At 42.9% G+C, this 17,602-nt stretch overlaps 1 protein-coding gene across 1 annotated transcript; it reads right to left on the bottom strand.

Annotated features, from left to right (window-relative positions):
• Positions 1-12,741: 12,741 nt before the first annotated feature.
• LOC310876547 (E3 ubiquitin-protein ligase TRIM21-like) lies at positions 12,742-15,220 on the bottom strand (the record flags this gene model as incomplete). The annotated part of the gene is made up of 1 exon (XM_083790112.1): positions 12,742-15,220. One exon carries the CDS (start codon positions 15,218-15,220, stop codon positions 13,583-13,585), a length of 1,638 nt encoding a protein of 545 aa, XP_083646238.1. The 3' UTR covers positions 12,742-13,582.
• Positions 15,221-17,602: the final 2,382 nt, after the last annotated feature.

The following is a 17,602-nucleotide window of genomic DNA, read 5'->3' as shown; positions in this document are numbered from 1 at the left end:
ACACAGTCACCGACCTTTACTATAGGTCGCACTTTGCAAGCCCTGCCTCTTGGCACAGCAGCAGGCAGCAGGCCCATTCAAAGCATTATCTCAGGCTCTATATGTATGTCCTGTAAGTAGACTAGTGTTGACTAATCATTACAAGTGGCTCTTATTTTGAAGAGGAAGAGGAAGTCTGTTTTGTTTATAGCCAAGCTGGCATGGCAACTTGGCAAGTTGTTATAATGCTGGCAAGCTCTATATAGTCTAACTATATAGACAGAAAGGTTATTTATTCAACGCTGCAATTCATTGGAGCGACATGTATCGCACTGAGGGCGGAAGTGCACCATTATATGGCGCATCCCCGGTGTCCAGTCACGTGACTCACATCCCTTCCTTTCATTACTTTCCTTTGCTTGAACGCGGAAGCCTGGCCTCACTTCAGAGCATACGCCCCAGAGCTGGAAGACATACCTTTGAATGTCTATGAGTCTAACCAAGTAGTAAACAAAACCCACGTGGATTAAACACAGGCTTTTAGCCAAAGTACATGTATTTACGGTATGAAAACCATGCATCTGTGACTTAAACAATGTACAGATTTTGGACGTACGTTAAACATAGAATAGTAGAGTAGTTCATTGTATAAGTCTCATGCTGGCTCACGCTGGTAAAATCATCATCAACAGCTGCCCAAAAAACATTAACAGGTAGGCTACAGTACAGTACTGTCACTGCCTGCAAGAATGTTATTAAATTGAAGTTCACTATAGCTTGCTTATATAATTCCCTATATAATATATTGTTTGTAGGCCTACTTGAAACTGTTCGCTGCACTGGCCGCCGTGCCAATTCCTCGTAAGAGAAAAGTGTAGTATAGCCGAGGCTTGTAAGACTGACCCGCAGTAGCCTGGCCCAGCCAGCGTGATTTCTGTTATAGAGGGTCAGGTGATTTCTGTTATAGAGGGGCAGGTGATTTCTGTTATAGAGGGGCAGGTGATTTCTGTTATAGAGGGGCAGGGGATTTCTGTTATAGAGGGGCAGGTGATTTCTGTTATAGAGGGGCAGGTGATTTCTGTTATAGAGGGGCAGGTGATCTCTGTTATAGAGGGGCAGGTGATTTCTGTTATAGAGGGGCAGGTGATTTCTGTTATAGAGGGGCAGGTGATTTCTGTTATAGAGGGGCAGGTGATTTCTGTTATAGAGGGGCAGGTGATTTCTGTTATAGAGAGCAGGTGATTTCTGTTATAGAGGGGCAGGTGATTTCTGTTATAGAGGGGCAGGTGATTTCTGTTATAGAGGGGCAGGTGATTTCTGTTACAGAGGGGCAGGTGATTTCTGTTATAGAGGGGCAGGTGATTTCTGTTATAGAGGGGCAGGTGATTTCTGTTATAGAGGGGCAGGTGATTTCTGTTATAGAGGGGCAGGTGATTTCTGTTATAGAGGGGCAGGTGATTTCTGTTATAGAGGGGCAGGTGATTTCTGTTATAGAGGGGCAGGTGATTTCTGTTATAGAGGGGCAGGTGATTTCTGTTATAGAGGGGCAGGTGATTTCTGTTATAGAGGGGCAGGTGATTTCTGTTATAGAGGGGCAGGTGATTTCTGTTATAGAGGGGCATGTGATTTCTGTTATAGAGGGGCAGCAGGTGATTTCTGTTATAGAGGGGCAGGTGATTTCTGTTATAGAGGGGCAGGTGATTTCTGTTATAGAGGGGCAGGTGATTTCTGTTATAGAGGGGCAGGTGATTTCTGTTATAGAGGGGCAGGTGATTTCTGTTATAGAGGGGCAGGTGATTTCTGTTATAGAGGGGCAGGTGATCTCTGTTATAGAGGGGCAGGTGATCTCTGTTATAGAGGGGCAGGTGATTTCTGTTATAGAGGGGCAGGTGATTTATGTTATAGAGGGGCAGGTGATTTCTGTTATAGAGGGGCAGGTGATTTCTGTTATAGAGGGGCAGGTGATTTCTGTTATAGAGGGGCAGGTGATTTCTGTTATAGAGGGGCAGGTGATTTCTGTTATAGAGGGGCAGGTGATTTATGTTATAGAGGGGCAGGTGATTTCTGTTATAGAGGGGCAGGTGATTTCTGTTATAGAGGGGCAGGTGATTTCTGTTATAGAGGGGCAGGTGATTTCTGTTATAGAGGGGCAGGTGCTGCTGGGATCACGGCGGTGCAGGATCCTATTGGTTCATCTATCTGAGCGCCCACCCTCGCCCCCCTCCGCTCCTCCCCTCCCTGGTAGAAAACAGCGAACAACACTGGCGTCACCACGTGGAGCGACGCCCCTCTGCACTGTAGTTCACTCCCCCTCCATGCAGACCAGGAAATGTGGCTCGTTTCCCCTGCATGGGCTATTCTTTTTGAGCCAAATGCGAACGAAAATAAAAGCCTGGTTACCGAGGCTATAGACCCGCAGTTGCAGGGATGTGTTTGTTTCCAAGCTTTGAATGGGGTTATTATATCGCACCATAATGCAATGCATTGTGTCACCGTCGTACAGTGTGTGTGTGTGTGTGTGTGTGTGTGGGGGGGGTCGTTCCAGTTCAGTGTCCCATAGCTTCGTTTGATTGGCTCATGAGCAGGTCTGAACTGGAACATCTTGAAATATGTTTCCTGTTCAAATCTGCTGCAGAGTCAATCAAACAAAGCTATAGGCCACTGAACTGGAACGGGAAATGGATGTGCCACCTTCTGAAAACTGGCCCTACAGTAATGCACAGAGCATATGGCCTGTGATACTCAAAATCCGGCCCGCGGGCCACTTCCGGGCACTTCCTCAATTTTGACTGGCCCGCCAATCAAATGTCCAACAAGCTTTAAAGTGAGCAGATTGGACCTTGCGTTCCAGAGATAATGACCAAAACGGTGGCGATCCGTTTGGAATACTGTATACTATACTGTATACTGGTATGTACACAGCTGCACTTACTTCATGCGGCACAACCGAAAATATCCACTGAATGTTGTTAGATGGCTTATCTTAGTTCGTATCCCAGACGTTTTGATACATATATTACCTCCTTTTAACAAGCAAAAAGCCAAAGTGTTTGCATTTTAACAGCATGGGTGTGTGTTCCTCCTCAGCTCCGTTCGCCCGTCAACTGCTTTGCGGTCACGCCTCGTCGGCCCTCGGCCCCTTAGCCACACTCCCTTCACTGATCACAGGCCATAAACCCCCTCCTCTCCGGCGCGCAGCGCCGAAATTAACAAACGCTTGACATTTGCACCACGTCCAATTACTCAATATCCAAGGCTGAGCACATGTTTAATCAACATTTATATCCCCAAGGGGTGGTGAAGACCCACTCTGCATCGCCAACCCCGGCCACATTAGATCCCGTTCCCTTGGGTTTGTGCTTGGCAAGGGGGCTGCACTGTTTACATTCTTCCAAAAACCCCAACGGTGAAAGTGTCATCCTGCTCGCGGCCCTTGCGTTGCACATGGCAGAGTCCAAGTCAACCTCACGGCGGGGGGTGGGGGGATCTCTGTCTGGGAGGTTGAGCAATCGATCCATCTACCACCGAGAGGTCAAGAATACTAACCAAGTTCCCCATTACCACCAGAGACCCCTGTATAGTACATGCATCACCACACACACACACACACACACACACACACACACACACACACACACACACACACACACACACACACACACACACACACACACACACACACACACACACACACACACACACACACACACACACACACACACACACACACACACACCTAGCAGCAGCAGCGCATATCCCTCCTCAACCATCCCAGGGTTCGGGTCAAGAGCAAGGTGGTGTGCACACAGCAGGAGTGGTGCTGTTCTTCTCCATAAAGCCACGGCTGGTGACAGATCAAGTGAAGTGGAGTCGGGTGTAAAGCCTGCATGCGTTTTTATCAGCGCTTTAGCATAATCGTAAAGAAAGCAAGGGTGGAAGAGACAGAAAAGAGACAGAGCAACAGTGTCACGGGGTCAGATTGTGTGTGTGTGGGACGGGTGCACAGCACAGTGCGCACACGCACGTCTATATGTTTGTGCATCTGTGCGTCTCGGCGTGTGTCTGTGTGCACGTCCCCAGCCTGTGTGTGTGTGCGTGTGTGCGTGTGTGTGTGCGTGCGTGCATGCGTGCGTGTGACAGCAGCGTGGAGACTGATTTCCCTTCACAGCGGGGGAGGCATGGAGGGCAGATGACTCCACGGCATCTGGGATGTGCTGGAGAAATGCATGAGAGACTTAACAAACATGCACGGATGATAATGAGCTCCTTCTTCATACGGAGCTGTCACTGGCCACCGTTTATTACCATGGCTGGGAGTTAAAATTGCCTTAGCATGCAGCTATACCGCGGGTGTTACATTTGTGGATTTATTCACCTACTTATCGGGGATCCCTCGCTTAGCGAGGCAGCAACTGTGTGCGGATTTATTGCAGTTGGTGGCTAATGTTGCGTGAATAAGTCAATGTTGTTCTTTAATATATTCATTATATATGCATCGTAATTTTATTTATTGGTTTATCTTTAATTTCTTCTAAAGCACACTGACTGAATAAGCAGGAGATAGTGAGAGCGGGATGAATGGAGAGAGAGAAAGAGAATGAGAATGAGTCTGAGAAAAAGTAAGATGAAGGAGAGAGAGACAGGATGAAATATATACAAAGAACAACGTTGAGGAGAGAGAGAGAGAGTTAGACAGGGAGACAGACAGACAGGCAGGCAGATAGATAGATAGAAACAGAGAGAAAGAGGCACCTCCAAACAGATGGAGAGAGGCAACAGAGAGGAGAGCAACCAGGCCAGAACGTGTGCTGTGTAGGAAAAGCCCCCCGACTTCTGATCAAACAGCGGATTACATCTGTATGTGCGCCGCGGATATAAGTGGATGTGTCAGCGAATGATGGATGACCAGGGGAATGCGCCGGATCCCTGAAGTCTTATACAAGCGGCCCAATCCCCCATCCATCTGAGCCTGCCCCGCTACCTCATCTGTCAGGGAAAAACCATTTTCTGTGCACTGGTGCATGGTGCTTAAGGTTATTCCGTTTCTTTATTACAAACCAGGATGCAGTCCTCCCAATATCCCATACAGCAAGCCAGTAGGGATGCCACTGAAACGAATTCCGTTTTATAGATTGATATGAGTGTTTTTAATTACGGGAATTGTACAGGGGAAATATTCAGTTAATGGATTCCAGAACTGACATTTCACCAATTCATTCATTATTTAAACTGTGTCGTCAAAGGATGCGACGCCATAGACAACATAACATTTACATACTGTAACCTACTATTGTGCATGTTAGGCCCAATCTGTGTAGGGTTTACAGTAAATATGATACGGGTCATGTTTCGGGGAGATTGTGCCGTGGCACAGATCGAGGCAAGCCACGCAGGGGAGACAAAGACGGGGACACCGTCATCATTAATCTTAGTCAGTGGGCAAGGCTATAGCCCAATCTGCATGACCAGGGCAGTGACAAATGCCACTATTGGACTGGGGCGTCGCATCTCCCCGGCTTCATTTCCCGTTAATGTCACATCCATCACGAGCAGCCCTGTCCTGCCATGTCGAAGGAGATGAGACTGGTCGTGGGTAAGAATTAATTGTAAGGACATGAGCAAGTTGATCCATGCAGCATGGTCTGGGCAGAACCCCCCCTTTCACCAACAGTGAAGGGGGGGTGGGAGCTTCACCAACATTGTTTTTTAAACATTATAGTTATGAGCTTTTCTGACTATCTTCGTCTTGGGTGAAAGATTACATATTCCTCCTCATAATAGAGAGAGGAAATGGTGTGTGCAGTGTGTGTGTGTGTGTGTGTGTGTGTGTGTGTGTGTGTGTGTGTGTGTGTGTGTGTGTGTGCGTGTATGGGGGGGTGTAACTTATTTTAAAGTTAGTTGACATCAAGGACGTGCTGACTTGCTACTGCCCTCTAGCGATGATTATATAGACAAAGACAAAGAAAAAAGGACATTCTATACTGTATCTACACTACAACTACTATAACTTTATATACAAAAACATATTGCCATGTTTACACATAGGCAATCTCTCTCTCTCTCTCTCTCTCTCTGTATATATAGTCACAAGAAAGAAATGCACAATCGAGGTTGTTGCTTTCACCGTTACATTGATGGGAGTAGGATTTGAACAGAATTGACTTGCTCATTCTGTGACAAATGGGAATAATGTGATTCTTTCTCTTCTTCTCCTAAAACACACACACACACACACACACACACACACACACACACACACACACACACACACACACACACACACACACACACACACACACACACACACACACACACACACACACACACACACACACACACACACACACACACTCGCACACAGCGACAAAGCAGGCCCTTTGAATGCTTTCAGAAGACTGTAGCAGTAGCACGCTGATGATACTGGGCACGTCTGAGGGAGGCTTTCTTTGACTGATTCAATCAGGCAGTTTATTGCCCCTCAGCCAAGTGCCAAGTTCTGCCCATCCTCGTGTGTTACGCCGATTAGCTGCACTTGCATGATGAGGGATGAAAGAATTTGTCATCATTTGCATCACTCTGCAGAGAAGCGGTCGCCCAGAGTGATGGGTCCAAGCCTTGTCATGTCCCACGGGCAAGTTTTGCAGTACAGAATGTGTAAAACAAAAAAGCATCGTTTTTCAAATTGTACCCTAAACAAAAACCTCCCTTTTGAATAGCCCACAAAAAAGACAACAGATTGGTGATGGTTGTCATAACCGGGTGCGATCCCTCATCATTGTGGCATTTCATTTTATTGTTGTATTCTATTATGGTAATTTATCCATGTTAGAAAGATAAATAAAAAATGAATAAATAAATTATATATATATATATATATATATACATACAGTATATATATATATAATTCCGTGCAAATAACAAGAGGCACAGCCTAAAGTTGTGTCACACATACAGTATTCATTTGACTTTAAAGTTTAAATATGATGTTTGTGTCTCTCAATTTGATAAAAAAAATGAGCAAGTTATATTTATTTTTAAGTTGACATAGATTAGACATACATGGGGGGGGGGGGGTTATGGAAGTGGAACGTCTTTAATTTTATTTTATCACTCACTCACTCACTCATCCCATGGCCTAGGCCCTAGGGGGCCGTAGGGGTGTCATGGTGGATGCTTGGCCAGTCAGGGATCTCCAGCACTCTCAATCTTCTGTTGTGCGAAAGCAAGGTTTGGAAGCTGTATAGCCCAGGGGAGTTCAAACTGTTTTCAAAGGGGGCCATATTAGAACATATTAAATCACCCAAGGGCCGACTACATTTAACCAAATATAACGTGACATGCAAGGTAAAAAAAAAAAATAGCCTTTCTTTGACCCCTTCAGAATGAGACAACAAGGAACAAGGAATCCTGACAAATTGTACCTTGGGAAATGCTCTGCAGGTGAATAAAAAACTTAAATGTAAAAAAATGTCCCATGCTGTTGAGCTGGGCTGCATTTGGCCCGTACGCCGCACTTTGGACACCCCTGCCGTAGCCAGTCCTTCATATTGTCCGTCCAGGACTTTCTCTGCCTGCCACTTCTCCGCTTTTACTGTCCCCTGTCATTGTATCCATGGTACAAACAAAACCAGGGGAAGAAAGCCCACAGCAAACGCCCACATATATTACCTAATACTTTATTAATGTAACCTTTCCTCTCAGGTGTGCACTGGTACCCTATAACATATTAGTTTGTAGTGTCCAATGTCCACAGATATAGGTTATAGTCTAAGGCAAGCTCTCTATTAGGGCCACTAGATGGCACTGTAAGACTGCTAAATCATCAGTCATCATACACCACGCCTGCATCATAGGCCTGAACTATACTATTTAATTTCACTGTTAATCTCGCCAGTTATTGAGTCAATATTGGCCTAACATAATTAAACATAATTGGGTAATAAGCCGCTAAGCCAGGGACGTTTAAATTTTGTTATTAAAGGGATATTTGTTTTAGCCATTTGAAATCTAGAAAGAACGAAAGAAAGATGATATTTATAGTTTTAGAGATCTGCAAGTTGGTTTTCAATTGTCATATTGTTTAGGAACCTGCTATGAAAATCAAGTAGGGCTGCAGAGTGAGTGTCTGCATAACACTTTCACCATATATTGAAATTAAATTGTACCTACCTCACGATTCACGTGCGCTCTTCATGTGACTTATTGCCTCTCTGTGGTCTGACAGAGTGGCGAGTTTAGCCGTGCACCCGTGACCCTGGACCTGATGTCATGTCACCTACCGAGGAGCACATAGCTGCCTGACACACAGTCCTTTAATTCCCAGTTGCTTTGTGGCATCGCAAGTTGGATTAGGCCTCGATCGTTTATTCTCGTTATAGTAGTAAGTATAGGCTACTAAAATAGATATTCAACGAAAGCATTAGAAGTAAAACTCTTTTAGTTTTAGTGTATTTGCGAACGCAGTGAGCACTAACTATGAGACCCTGCTGATCATGTCTGTGTGTCTGTGTGTCTGTGTGTGTGTCTGTCCCGCTGTGACACCACCCGCCCGCCACCAGAGGGCGCAGCTGTAGCACACACACACACACACACAGGGCGCAGCTGTAGCACACACACACACACACACACACACACACACACACACACACACACACACACACACACACACACACACAACCACACACACACACGAGCTGCGTTCGCTTCCCGCGTTTGCGCGTCTTACTTGTTATAGAGAGAAGACTTCCGCACACCCGGCAGGCAATTTGGAGCAGGTGCGATGATGACAAAGAGTATACAATGTGGAAGAAGGGACATCCGCACACTGCCAGTTCAGAGCAATTTTATTAATTGAGCAATTGAGCAGTTTTAGTGTATTGAATTTGTGAGCCTGGCCCTAAAGCTATTTAGGATTGTGACTGACACTGCTACATAAATGTGTGAAGAAATGTAGAATATTTCCTGCGTATTGAAAGAAAAAAAAGAAACATAACATAGCCTACTGGGTGATAACAAGGGCATAATATATTGGTTAACATATGGTTGAATATTTAACAGCAAAATGTAGTGTATAGGCATATGGAGAAAAAAAATGTTTTGTGGAGTTGAACGTCATTCATTTTCTGTTGACAAGGTTTGATCATAAGGGGGGCTGTGGCAAAAAAGCATGTTAGCAATAGTTCCAGGAAGTGAGGTACCAGGAAAAGCTACAAAAAAACAGGAAGTGAGGCAGCCAGGGGTTCCAATTTAGGGCCCAATCCCAATCCACTCCCTTGCTGACTCAATGAGCACTCACTGACTTAGCTGCGCGTTCATGTGAAGTCTGCGAGGGCTTGAGGGATGTCCCATTTGAAATCGGTAAGTCAGTGAGGGCTCAGCCCCGCCCCTTTATGTGCCCTTTGCCAAAGTCAGCGTCGATGCTGACTTTGGGCTGACTTTAGCAAATAAATTACCCACAGTTCATAGCGTTACCAGTGGAATGAGGGGGATCCTCCGAACGTCAATCATTTAATTATGCAAATTAGTTATGTATCGCGATTAGAATGTCAACAAACACTAGTGCTTTCTCACTGTTCTCAAAAGGAGACGGAATGGAAGGATATAGGCTATATATTTAATAACAATAATAATAATAAGGGAAACATGATGAGAAATGACAAAAGTAGCAAAGTAAAATAATATGGAAATTAAATGTATAATGAATAGTATTATATATTAATATTACAACTCATATCACACAGGAAAGTGTATTTATTAAACTAATAATAAAACGATCAGCTTAAATACTAAAATAAACATAATGTACATGTATAAATAGGCAAAGCATGTAGGTAGGCACTGGCTGTGAATAAGGACAGTCTTTATAAAGTGATGCAAAGTGTCATGAATGGCGGACTCATCTTCAAAGTGCTGTCCCATTTCTTTCACAACAATGTGGAGCCCTTGCAGCCTCTCACCCTCAAGCACTTACAGCTGACGTCATTAAAGTCAATGAGGGTCCAGGGCTCAGGGCTTGAGGGAGGCAATTGGGATTGGGCCTAGGTATCAAAAAGAGTGCTTGGTGGTGGTTTGTCAAAGAGAATCTTTTAAGGCCAAATCTGACATTGATAAACAAGTAGTGGGGCCTGAAAACTTGTAAATCTGGAAGAAGAAAGGTTTGGACAAGGAACATTTCTGAGGGTTTAGCCATCAGAGCTTTTGGACAAAGGGGAACCTGCTGTGGCTTCCTGACTTGAAGGTTGGGTGAGGAATATAGATTTTTCCCTTTTTGAGCAATGCATTGGCTTTTCATTTTCTGATTTTATGGATTATTTGATTTGATGGAAAATAGAAGATCTACAATTTTTGGTTTGATTACATTTGGGATTACTTTATTGATACTTGACTCATTAGAGACATTGAAAGGAACTTTGCGTTGTGGGACTTAAAGGTATATTCAGTGATTTCACTTAATTCAAATGTCACTTATTTTTTTGTTTTGTTGTGATAATCCTCCCTAGAGTGTGCTGACCATATAAGGAGTTCCTCCCTGTCCCCAGTTAACCCCTGGGGGTCAAAAAACCTTAGGTTTCGTTTTTGACTCTCTATCCTGATTGGACGAAAGGCTGGGTCCCACAGCCAAAAACGAAACCTAAGGTTTTTTGAGTGAAATCACTGAATATACCTTTAAAGAAATCGGAGCTTGAACATTTTCATTTGAAATCTATATTGATTGTTCAATTGAAGTGAATTATTATTTTGGTTTTAATCAGGTTTAAATCAGATAAAAATATTACAAATGTATCTGTTTGGTCTGCAATAGGCCTACAGTTTGGTTACAATTATAAAGAATTACTGACGCAGGTGCAGGACCTTTATTTCTTTTAGTTCTTTAATATAACTCAGACATGATACAATGTTATGGTTCTGATTGTTGTAGGATAGGTCTACTCTGTCACTATGTCTGCAGAGTGCAGATGGAACACTAGCTTTATTTAGTACATTATACATGCACTTGGTAAGTGGAGGTGGTTTGATATAGGCTTGGAAGTTAGCAGTAGAACAATTTTAATCTGGGTTGTGATGTGTGGAGCTCCCTTGTGTTGTGTTTGTGGTACTTCTGTGGTACTTTTTGAAGACTAGTAGCTTTGACAGGTTCATGGGTGTCTTTGTGGTGTAGTGTATAGCAGCTGTAGGGCAATTGAATTATCCTCATTTCAATATGCAAAGTGTTTGTTTCATAAAAACCCACCGTAGACATGTTATGAGCTACTTTCTGCTAAGGCATTCCGTGCTGTGATAATTTTGTCTAAGTGTTGGAGTTTGGAAGCACTCGTTTGCATTAACGTGTCGTGCTGCTGCTTCCTGCATATGCAAATTCTAAGCGGGTAGTACGGAGGGCCGTTCTGTGACTTCCGACAAGCGCTTCCAAACTCCGACACTTATAAATATCACGGCAGAGAATTTCTTGGCAAAAAGTAGCTTGTGGCATGTGAAACAAATGCTTTGCAGATTTAAAGAGGAAAATTCAAGCTTTTCCTCAGCTGCAAAGTTGGTGAGTTTGAGGTTGTTTAAATCATATCAGAAATTTCTATATGGATCAAATTGCGGCTAAGTGCTGTCTTCTACACTGAGCCACCCACCCTGGCAAAATGAGCTGGGGTTAGATGAGTTTTAGGTGTGAGTAGTAGTAGCCTGACCAAATTGTCTTAAACAATTCTTTTTTTCCACTTTTTCCCCACAATTTGTTATAACAATTGATTATTGTTGTCACTGCTGAAAAGTCAAATCACACACATTCGGCACTTTAATTCACAATGGCTTGTAGTGCTGCTCTTTTACCACAAGGTGGCACCATCTTTCTACTTTGGGTTTACTGAAGAAATTCTTCATTCAGATTGTATTGATACAGACTTCTTTGAACATACCAATTATGGTGCATATGTGAAGTGTGAAATAAAATATTCAAATGATAAATAGCCTGTTATTCATCATTAAAGAATTATTTATTGAATTTAGTGACACAGCATCATATCTCGCTATGTTGCTCCCTGACTCATCGCAACTGCATATTTTATAGGTCAGCTGGTGATTACAGGGTAATTTAATCTTTGACATTTGTGTGTGTGTGTGTGTGTGTGTGTCTGTGTGTGTGTCTGTGTGTGTGTGTGTGTGTGTGTGTGTGTGTGTGTGTGTGTGTGTGTGTGTGTGTGTGTGTGTGTGTGTGTGTGTGTGTGGTGTGTATGTAGACATGAGAGCTAATCCTATGAGAGCCCCTTCCTGACCTGGGCAGCTTTTGGTTTGATTGGGTGTTAGAGAGACTCCCGTATAGCCTATAGACCCCATGCTGCACTCACCGTGTCGCCCAATGTGCATCTACATCTACACTGTCAAATTCTCAGTGTTAACTCTGAGACTGCACTGCAAGTGGATTACGGGTCAGTTTGGTTCCATTTGTGCGCACTCACAGTTACAAATGGACACAATAGCACAGATTTGACTGTCTGAAACGTTTACTATGTATTGACATGCACATAATTCATGTAAACTGGTTCTTCTTACCCTAAAAGCAAGGTGGCAGGGGAGTAGTCCTACACATAACTGTACTACTGTGGCAGGGGAGAAGTAGGCCTACACCACTACTACTGTAACTTTAATGACAGGGAATTAAGTAGTAGACCTACATAATTATGATAAACTACTACTGCAATTGCAGTGAAAGGTTTGAATACTTTATTAGCGGTTTGCAAAAGGCACAGAGGTACAATAATGCTAAAAGGATAATGATAACACATGTAGGCCTACATTATAAACTGTATCTTGGCATGCATTTGTAGTATTAAATCAAGAGGCAAATCTGAATACATTCACATGCATTTTCTGCTAGAATGTATATGTATATTATATTATACATCAAATGATGCTGTTAAATGCACCCTAGAACTAAATAATTGTGCTTAATTCATCATATAAATAAATAAAGCATTTTCACAAAAAACACCTTATGCCAAATGTAGTAGTAGACAGTAGTTGGCCTAATAGTTGTAAAGATTACATTCCCAGTTAATCATTATAAGATCACATCATTGTTATTATTAGTTGACAGTCGTAATGTGATTATTTATTATGCTGGTTATTATTACTTATTTGTAATGGATATTTTGAACCACATGAACCCTAGCCTCCCTAGTATAGCAGATATCTACAAGCTCACAACGCATTTGCAACACTGCATTGTAAGCTTGTAGATCAGCTATTTTCAGCAGAGATACTGTAACATATGTGGTACAAAGATTTTCATCTAAATAAATGATATACACACTAAACAAAGATGGTGTGAAATGGTACTAAAAGTGGTTCTTTGGCTCTTTGTGTTTAGGTGCTACAGTATAGCACTGATGAATGAATCTAAATGCAGTTTTTATTTTAATTTCTCCTTCCCCAGCTAAGCTAAGAAACATTAGAGAACCCCTAAATAACCATAAAGAGACTTTATTTGTATGGCAATGGTGATACAGTACATGACACCACCTTATTTTCTTTCTCTTTCTGAAGACACAAATACAATGGAGCTTGCATAAATAATGATTTCACCCACTTCTTCTGATTCTGCAGGTGAAGTAAACTAAACTAAGCTTGGGCGATGTACAGGAGTTATGATTAGGGGGCCACTGTTTGCCCCTTCTTGGATGTCTTCGGGACAGAAGTAAGGAAACAGTTTCTCTTTAAATTGCTGGCCAGTGAAAGAATAGATATGAGATTTTAAATCCACATCATAGAAAGAGACCTGGCCCTTATCATAATCCACAAAGATTCCCACTTTCTGGGGTTTCTCCATCAGTGACAGTTTGAACACACGTGTGTCATATGCTAGATATTTGCCCTCCTCCAACACTAAGGCCCAGAACCCATTACTAACTGACAGACTTGTGTCTTCCTTTCTCTCAATGGACTCTCTCGCCACTCCTAAGATCCACTTAGTCTTTCCCTTCACCTGAACCTCGTAGTAAAACTTCCCTGACGTGAACCCTTCCTTTGACAACACTTCAAAACATACCTCAAATCTCTTTTCATTGTCAGGGAGATTCAGAGGCGTGGCTGCATGCCTCACTTCTTTCCCATCCCGGGACAGGATGAGGCCGCAGTGCACAGTGTCTGGGTCAAGGGTCACATCCACCGCATATTCTTTAATCCTCTTCAGTCTGATGCCAGGGAGCTGTTCCATTTCCTGATCCAGTGTCGCTTGCAGCCGGGACACAGCTGCTCTCAAAGAGGCAACAGACAGATTCCGTTCGACAACGCTGCTCTTCTGCTCCTTGTTTGTCAGAGTGGTCAGGCGCGACAGCAGCAGCACAAGGCCATAGTGATCTTCAGAGTGTGTGAGTTGCTCCAACTCAACACATGCTGTCTCAAGCTCAGCGATTTCTATCTTCAGTTCTCTGATGAAGCCTGCTGCATGTTGCTCTGCTAATTTACACTTCTCCTTGATCACCTCAACAAGCTCTGTCCGGCTTTTCTCAAGGGAGTGTATCAGGTCAGTGAAGACCTGCACACTCTCTGCTATCTCCCTCTCGGCTTCCCTTTTGTTGGCATCGGTGGAGCATTCGATCTCACAGACCCTCTGAGACCCTGCAAGGATCATGTCCTGCACTTTTGCCACAGTCTGAGGCAGCGTTGCAAGTTTGGATTCATATTCTTCCTCAAGCGGTACAATTTGGTGACCTTTGTGGTCTGTCTTAATGCAAACGACACAAATACAAGTCTCGTCTGTCCTGCAATAGAGTTCACAGAGCCTGCTGTGCTTCTTGCACATCCTGTCTTCCAGACCCGATACAGGGTCTATTAAGGTGTGGCTCTTGAGGCTTGCAACTCTCTGGTGAGGCTCCAGGTGTGTCTCACAGAAAGAAGTTAGACATATCAGACAAGACTTAACGGCCCTGAGCTGTGTTTCAGAGCAGAAATCACAAAGCACACCACATACTTCAACAGCACATGAATTTGGAACTGAGGGGCTAACTTGAGCCGACTCCTTAAAGTGAACAACTAACTCTGACATCGCACTATTAACTTGTATTTCAGGTCTGGTGGAAAACTTCTTCTTACACATAGGACACTGGCAAATGTCATTGCTGTCCCAGAAGTGTTGAATGCAAGCCTTGCAGAAGTTGTGTCCACATGATGTTGAGACCGGCTCAGTGAACACATCCAGACATATAGGACATAGAAACTGCTCAGCTGAGAAAGAAATGCTTGCAGTTGCCATTTCTGGATAGAAAGAATGAAAAACACACAATTATTCTATGCAAGTTAAAAGCTACTGTTGTTTAGTTGTAGTTACATTTAAACAAAGTAGGCTATGTGGTTTTACCTCATAGAGCACACATTCTGAAAACAAGTGGAGCAAGCTATGTTATATATAATAAAACGTTTGACAAACCTCGGCTTACCTCGGCTGCGTAACTGTGGTGTACTGTACAGTCAGACAACACAACTCGAATGTAGCTTTCAGTTTCGTTTCAGCGCAAGTGTGACAACACTGGGAACTGCTGACTGCTTCCACGCCTGGTAAAAAGACAAGGAAAACTTAACTGTTTAGACTCCCCTCTGATCACACTCAGTTTAAGCTCAAAGTGACCAATAGGCACACTTGCATTGTGTCTATATGCGACTTATCAGAATCAGATTTGTTTGCACATAAAAGTAATTTGTTTGAGGTTGGTCTATATGTACACTATATAGACTGTATGGCTGGTACAGCATTATGAGTAGAGTAGATGAATAAATACATGTGAATTATCGGACATGAATGAATAAATGAATTTGGCTTTGACAATGCTAATGACATGCAGTTTTGCCTTTCGCATCTCACGGGTAATGTCAGTCCTGCACTTGACGTGTGCCTTGTTGACTGTCCATGTGGCACTATTCACTTAAATGTAATCATTATTATGACTATACTGTTAATATTGTGAACAGGTGCGTTTACTGTAGTTGTTGAATAAAGTGATTATAATCTGGTTGTCTACCATTCATTGATGCATCAAGGCCAATTCAAATATGTCACCTTTATTTCCAGTTCCATATGGATATAAATTGAACTGAAGGCCATGCAAGCACTTCAGCCTTCAAGTTGTAAATTGTAGCAAATTATCTTAACCATTCAGAATCCTGCTGAAATAATTGGTGCTGAAGTAATCTTAGCCACTATGTTAAGCACTGGCCAGACTGCACAGAGGTTTTCATCTCCGCACCCAGTAGGCTACAAAACATTGGTGATAAACGGCACCCCATTACCGTCAAGACATGATTCAGCAAACAGCCCTCCCTCACCGCTCATATCAGCTAACACAGGAAGTCTGTGTCCCTAAAACACTCTGGCCAAGCTGTGGAACAAACTCCCACTCAGACTCACTCCCTATTTTCCACTTCAGTCCGAATATGAATCCCTTCAGACTCCAACCCACCGCCATCACTTCTCTTGCGGCTTGCCTTGCATCTGTTCTTGGTCTATAGATTGGTATAAATCCAATGCAAGATATACTTTATGTTGTTTACTTGATCACACATGTTTTGTTATTCAGATCATATGTGATATATTATTTGTTCACAACAAATGCCAAGAATGTTATTTAGATTGTAGCACGTTGTTTAGCCAGATGCTAGGTTTGATGTTTATTGTTTACTTGGTATCCTATAGTTTCTTTGAAAAGTGTTTTTCTTTGCACTTCTGCTTGACGATTAGGCCTACCCTGTCTTTTGTTGATAATCTCACACTTGTAAAGCGCTCTCAGTCTGGATATAAGGGTGTCTGCTAAAATTAATGCCTACATTGTAAATTGGCTCTAAATGTGATGGATTAGCCACTTTTATATAACTATAACCCATTAAAACCTGAGGCCGATTCTACAAATGCATTCAAAATCAGTAGTTCTCACACTTTCAAGATTTTTCAAAAATGTTCAAAAATATCAGATGTACAAGTATATCAACTATTTTGCCAACGTATACATGTACATGTACAATGACACATGCTTTCCCAGTTTTAATACGTTAACCACTTGAACCTTTTATACTCCCGAGTCTATTATTTTCCCCCCTCTACCTCGAATATAGCCGATCTACAAGCTCATGTCACGTTGTGAGATGTTGTGAACCTGTAGATCTCCTATACTGTCATTTTCCATTTGTTGTTTTCCATTTGACCCAAAATAGGGACGCTTTCATGTGGTTAAGGAGTTAAGTTTCTCTGCAGTAATATTTAGACTCATTGATTATAGAAAGGTCATGTAGCCACCTTGGTGAGGCTTGGTAGCTCGCCAAGGCTTTTTTTGTTTACATGGTTGTCTGGCTGTATTTTGACAGACATCACCCGGCCGAAAGAAAGACATGGCCATCGGACCTTGACGAAAATAACTTTAGACAGCAGGTCCATACATTTTTTATGAGTCTGATATTAAAGAAGATCACTCAAACATCAGAGCAGTAGCTTTGAGCAGGGTTTAGCTGAAGTGCAGTTCTCAGAATATTCATTTCGTTTCACTTCATTAATCAGACTGAAAGCCCTTTCCACGGAAGTCGTTTCTGGGATGGGCGTTGCCAAAGCGGCAGTTGAGGTGATTGGTTCACACCAACCAATCAAAATAGT

This window comes from Protomyctophum parallelum, assembly GCF_964188405.1.
Source record: "Protomyctophum parallelum genome assembly, chromosome: 19".
In the NCBI taxonomy this organism is placed as follows: Eukaryota; Metazoa; Chordata; class Actinopteri; order Myctophiformes; family Myctophidae; genus Protomyctophum; species Protomyctophum parallelum.
This window is presented reverse-complemented; position numbering and strand designations above follow the sequence as displayed.